Source organism: Muscardinus avellanarius (assembly GCF_963383645.1).
Source record: "Muscardinus avellanarius genome assembly, chromosome: 2".
In the NCBI taxonomy this organism is placed as follows: Eukaryota; Metazoa; Chordata; class Mammalia; order Rodentia; family Gliridae; genus Muscardinus; species Muscardinus avellanarius.
Window position 1 is genome coordinate 117034358 of NC_137787.1, and position 6000 is coordinate 117040357.

Here is a 6000-nt window from a genome sequence, read left to right on the forward strand (position 1 = left end):
TAAAAAGGGCTGGGGGTGTGGCTCAGAGGTAGAATACCTCTGGTTTCAATCCCTAATACCAAAAGAAAAATAAATATATATTCAAAGATTTGCTTAGTATACTTAATGTTTATAATTATTGGGTCTTTCAGGTCAAAGTTGCAATCCTGAAATACATTGAGTCTCTGGCCAGACAAATGGATCCAACAGATTTTGTAAACTCTAGTGAGACAAGGCTTGCTGTTTCTAGAATCATAACCTGGACAACAGAACCAAAGAGTTCAGACGTGAGAAAGGTACGTTCAAGATAACTTAAGTCTAATTATAGGCTGCTCTTACACCTGTATTCCAAAGAAGAAATTCCTCTAGAAATTTGCAAACTGTCCTCACGCCCCCGTGTCTCTGTGAGGACAAAGGCTAGGTTTTGCTTCCGCCTCTTCTCTCTTCTGTGCTGCCCGTTCCCAGGCTCTGAGTGTCAAAATGGAAAGCGGAGAGCCTCGCAGTTTTTTCAGGGGTCCATTTTAGCTGCTTTGTAGTTTGCAGGCACGTTTACAGGGTCTTTTACAAGTTTGCGGGGTCTTTTACAAGGACACGGCAGCATTGACATCAGGTGCTGTGATGCAGATCTGAGGCTAGCTAGCTGTGTGGATCCTGGTAGTAAAATGCAGTCTAAAAGTCTGGTAAGACATAACAGTCTTGACTTTAAGAAGAGCAAAGAACCAACCAGGAATGGTGGCGCACATTTGCATTCCTGTACTTGGGAGGCTGAGACAGGAGGATCGCTGGTTTGCGGGCAGCCTCAGTTACTTCGTGAGGCCCTATTACCAAATAATAAATATGGCTGGGGGTGTAGCATGTATGCCACACTTAGAACATGCTCCCTGTAATTTGGGAAATGGAATGGGGCGGGAGTAATTCAGATGGATGGATGGATGGATGGATGGATGTATTCATTCATTCATTCGTTTATTTATTTATTTATTGGCTCTGAGGATTGAACACAGGGGCATTCTACCTCTGAGCTATACCCCACCCAATTTTATTCTTTATTTGAAAATAGGGTCTCACTAAGTTGCTGAGGCTGGCCTTGGACTTGTGAGCCTTCTGTCTCAGCCTCTCAAGTACTATAATGACAAGCATGAACCACCACATAGGAAGTATAAAATGCTGTTGGCTATAGCAGAAAAAGCATATAAATGGCCTTCAAAAGATGAAATTACTAAATGGCTCTAAGAATCTCTGATTATAGAAGCAGTGTGGCCTAATCTAAAAGCCAAGGGTTTTGTCATCAAGTAAGATTTAAATCTCAATTATGACTGTCTCTTTCAAGTCTCATTTTGACCTCTGAATTCCCACCTTGTTATGGGAAGCATGGGTATGTCCACTCCAGGAGGGGTTCTAATTATTGAATAAAGGACTTAGCAAGTGATGGAGGTTCTCAGACTGTCGTGTGTGTGTGTGTGTGTGTGTGTGTGTGTGTGTGTGTGTGTGTGGTGTTGGGATTTGAACCTAGGGGGGAATTCTACTTCTTTTTTTTTTAAGTGAAACTATCATATATTTATATATTTATTTTTCAGAAAAAAAATCTATCCTAATATGGAATATGGACTCTAGATACCCAAAACGATCTTGAAAAAGAACAAAGCTAGAAGATATATATTTTCTGATTTCAAACCATATAATGATACAATAATTGAAACAGTGTAGTACTGTTCTAAAGGCAGATATATAAACCATTGGAGTTAAATAAAAGCCTAGAGCTAAATTCTTCCCTATATTGTCAAGTTATTTTTGACAAGGTTTCCACGAACATTTGGTGGTGGAAATAATAATCTTTTAACTAAATATTGTTAAAAAATTAAAATTACATGGAAAAGAATAAAATTGGACCCTTACCTAATCCCATCTACAAATATTAACTCAAAATAGATAAAAGATCTAAATATAAATCTTAAGACTATAAACTTTTAGAAGAAAATCTGGGTCATAAAACCTCACAACATTGAAATTGGCAGTGATTTCTTGGATATGATTTCTATTGTACAGGCAACAGAAGAGTATACAAACTCCCTAAAAAATAAAAAAATATTGTATATCCAAAGACAATGTAAACAGAGTTAACAGTTACTAATAGAATGGGATAAAATATTTCCAAATGCTATATCTGAAGGTATATTAATATTCCAACTAGACATCCTAAAAATTAACAACAATAAAGGCAAACAATACCATTTAGAGATAGGTAAAAGACTAACATAAATAATGAATCTCCACAGATAACCAATCTTAGTTGTCTGTTGGATGGAAACTCTTGTTTCTCTGGTTCTGGTGTGTGTTACCTATTTCTTCTTTGTAGTTAATCTCTTTGAGTATTTTCTCTAGCGCTGGTTTTGAAGACATAAATTCCTTCAGTTTCTGTTTGTCGTGGAAGCTTCTTATTTCTCCATCTAATTTGATAGAAAGTTTTGCTGGGTAGGAAATTTTTGGCTGGAAGTTGTTTTCTTTCAGAGTTTGGAGTATGTTACTCCAAGCCCTTCTGGCTCTCATGACTTGGTTTGGGAAGTCTGGAGTGATTCTAATTGGTTTGCCTCTGAATGTCAGTTGGCCCTTTGTTTTTGTTGCCTTTAAGATTCTCTGCTTGGCTTCCACATTGGTCATTTTGACAATCATGTGGCGTGGGGTTCCTCTTCTCCGATCCTGTCTAAAGGGAGTTCTATAAGTTTCCTGGACCTGTGTATCAACCTCTTGCTCTATGTTTGGAAAATTGTCTGCTATTACTTCCTTGAAGAGATTGTTGATCCCTTTAGTTTCACTTTCTTTTCCCTCCTCTATTCCAATTATTCTTAGGTTAGCTCTCTTAAAATGGACCCATATTTCTTCAATGTCAGATTCCTGCTGTCGGATATTTTTTTCTAGATTAGAAACTATGCGTTCATTTTTGGAATGATCATCTTCTAAGAGTGAGATTCTGTTCTCCATGTGGTCTAATCGGTGTTTGTGCTTTGAATTGAGGCCTTTACTTCATTAATTGCATCCTTTATCTCTTTTTGGCTCTCTCTGAACTCTTTTCAAAGCACCTCTATTATTTCTACAGTTATTTTCCTGATTTGATCTTCTAGAAATCTCTGATTTTCTGTTTTATCGGGTTCTGATGTTGTGGGGTTGTGGGCATTCATTGCTCCATTGTTATTCCTCTTTCCCATGATTTTGGAAGTTTGTGCCTTCTCTGGGTTCTTCCCTTGGGTCACTATGACTTCGCTTAAGGTGCTCTGGATCTCGAGTCTATAGTATCTTTGACCCCACTACTCCTTTACTGGGTTGTATCACAGAGTCTCTGACCCAGGGAGTCAATAGAGGCTGCTTTAGATTATGGGGGGTGCCAGGTTGCACGTTCTCCTATGGTGTGATATCTCTGCCACCGCCCCTCCCCCACTGGGTCAAGTCCCAGGGAGTACAGTACTGGGATTTCTCTTCTGTGGCCCGCAATTTGACTCACTGTTCTTGAGTACGCAGATGTAGCTGTACTGGACTCGGTGAATTCGCTGCTGCTGCCGCCGGTAACAATATGGCGCCGCTCCTACGCCCTCGGCCGTGAGGCTGGCGTATTTCTTCTTGGTTTTGAGTTCCACTCTGAGTCCCTGCAGCGTGTGCTGAGCTCAGCCACTGGGAGTTTTAGATGCTCCCTGCGCCGAAAGATCCCGCCTGGCTGTTCCGCAGCGGCTCAGCTCGGCTTTCTGTAGCCGTCCGGTGAATTCGCCACTGCCGCCGGCAGTATGGCGCTGCTGCCGTGTCCTCGGGCGTGAGGCCAGTGTATCTCCTCTGTGGCTCTGAGCTCTGTTCTCAGTCTGCTTTCTCTCTGGAGCCTGGTGCTTTTTTTGTTTCTCTGGTGATGGTGTTTTCTGGCTATGAAAGGCGCTGATTTTGTGGTAATGGAGATTGGTTGTTAGTAGGGCTCTTAAGCCCCGCTTTTCTTGGTCACCATATTCCCGGAAGTCCTGGCATTCTACTTCTGAATTACTTATCTTTTATTTTGAAACTTATCTTTTATTTTGAATCAACATCTCACTGAGTTGCAGAGGGAGCCTCACTAAGTTGCTGAAGCTGGCCACAAACCTGCGATCTGCCTGTCTCAGCCTCCCAAATACTGAATTACAGGCATGTGTCACCACAACCAGCTTTCTTGGACTCATCTTATTCCTAAGGTTTTGATTCTATGTGCCTCGCTGATTTCAGAGAAGAAGTGTCTTTTAAGCTCCCAGCCAGCTTTGGTTAAGCCCTTGCTGCTTCTCTCTGACCCCATCCACCCCTGCTTCCAGTCCCCGTGCAGCCAGGTTGAGGAGGGGAAGATTTCCCTGCTAGGTCAGCTCCTTCCTTCTCTTGTCCCAGAGAAGGAAACTTGGAAGAAAATTGGAAATAGGGAGATTAAAACACATGTACTAATTCATACTGCCTATCTCACTGTCTGCACTTTAGATTATTAATACCAGCTGCCTTTGTGAAGACACTGGGAAAATTAATATAACACTATATAAATGTAAGCGTAAGGGGATATATGCCTGTTGTCACTGTTGGTGTCATGATATGTTTCAGGATTAACCTCGTTCCCAGGAGAACAGTTGTGTTGAGTGTAGACCGCTACCATATCTTAATTGAACAGTACAAAATGAGAAATATATGAGGGTTTCAAAATACCTTCCCTCTGATAACTGTGAAGCAATTTTAATACCCTCTGAAAAGGGCAGTCAGAGCTGTTTAATAAATGAGAAAACTTTCTACTGAGCCAGCTGTGGTGGTGCACACCTATAATCTCAGTACTTTGGGAGGCTGACACAGAAACATTGCAGGTTCAAGACCAGCCTCTGCAACCTTGTGAGACCCTGTTTCCAAACAAAATATAAAAAGGGCTGAGGAGGTAGAATGCCTTTGGGTTCAATCCCCAGTACCACCCAAAAAAAAAAAAAAAAAAAAAAAAAAAAGGGAGGGACAGAGGGAAAAAAAGAAATGCACTGATATATATTTTCTAATTTTTAAATGCCATTTTCAGTTCTTAAAATCCAAGTCCCCTTTTTTTTTTTTTTTTTTTTTTCCATATGAGCCCAGCATGATGGTACAAAGCTATAATCCAAGGATTTGGAAGGCTGAGACAGAAGGATTACAGGTTTATAGCCAGCTTCAGCAACTTAGCAAGATCATTTCTAAGTTTAAAAAAAAAAATAAAAAAGAGCTGGACATGGTGGCACACACTTGGAATCCCAGTATTTAGGAGGCTGAGACACAAGGATTGCAGGTTTGAGACCAGCCTCAGTAACTTGGTGAGGCCCTCCACAACTTAGTGAGACCCTGTCTCAAAATGAAAAATAAAATAGGGCTGGACATGGTGGCTCACGCTTGTAATCCCCGCACTTGGGAGTTGGAGACAGGAGGATCACGCAGGTTCGAAGACAGCCTCTCTAGCTTAAGAGACCCAGTTTCCAAATAAAAATATGAAAATAGGTTTGGGAGTGTATCCCAGAGGTAGAAAGGTTTCCAGGAACCTCATTACCACCAAAAAATAAAAAATAAAATAGGCCTGGAGCTCTAACTCAGAGGCAGAATGTTCCTGGGTTCAATACCCAGGACCAAAAATAAATAAATAAATAAATAAATAAATAAATAAATAAATAAATAGTTAATACGAATGCTTTTTCCTGCTAAAATTTCAGTGAACTGCTTTATTTCTCCTTGTAACATAGTTTTTGCTGTGCGTGCGCACACACAAATGTATGTGGGGTTTTTTTCTAACATCTAATGAAATTTTTTTTTTTTTTTTTTTTTTTTTTTTTTTGTGGTGCTGGGGATGGAACCCAGGGGCCTTCTACCTCTGGGCTACACTCCCAGACCTATTTTATATTTTATTTGGAAACAGGGTCTCTTAAGCCAGCAAGGCTGGCTGCAATCCTCCTGTCTCCGCCTCCCAAGCGTTGGGATTACAAGTGTGCCCACCACACTGGGCCTAATTAAATTTTTTAAATAAACAGATTA

At 40.6% G+C, this 6000-nt stretch overlaps 1 protein-coding gene across 24 annotated transcripts in view; it reads left to right on the forward strand.

The window, feature by feature from the left end:
• CLASP1 (cytoplasmic linker associated protein 1) overlaps positions 1–6000 on the forward strand; it is a gene marked incomplete at both ends in the record, with an annotated part of 233863 nt that overhangs the window by 181385 nt on the left and 46478 nt on the right. For all 24 annotated transcript variants that reach the window (XM_080689046.1, XM_080689042.1, XM_080689029.1 and 21 more), the window contains one exon: positions 132–275. In XM_080689046.1, coding sequence (XP_080545172.1) covers positions 132–275 — 144 coding nt within the window. The remainder of the gene's footprint in view (positions 1–131; positions 276–6000) is intronic.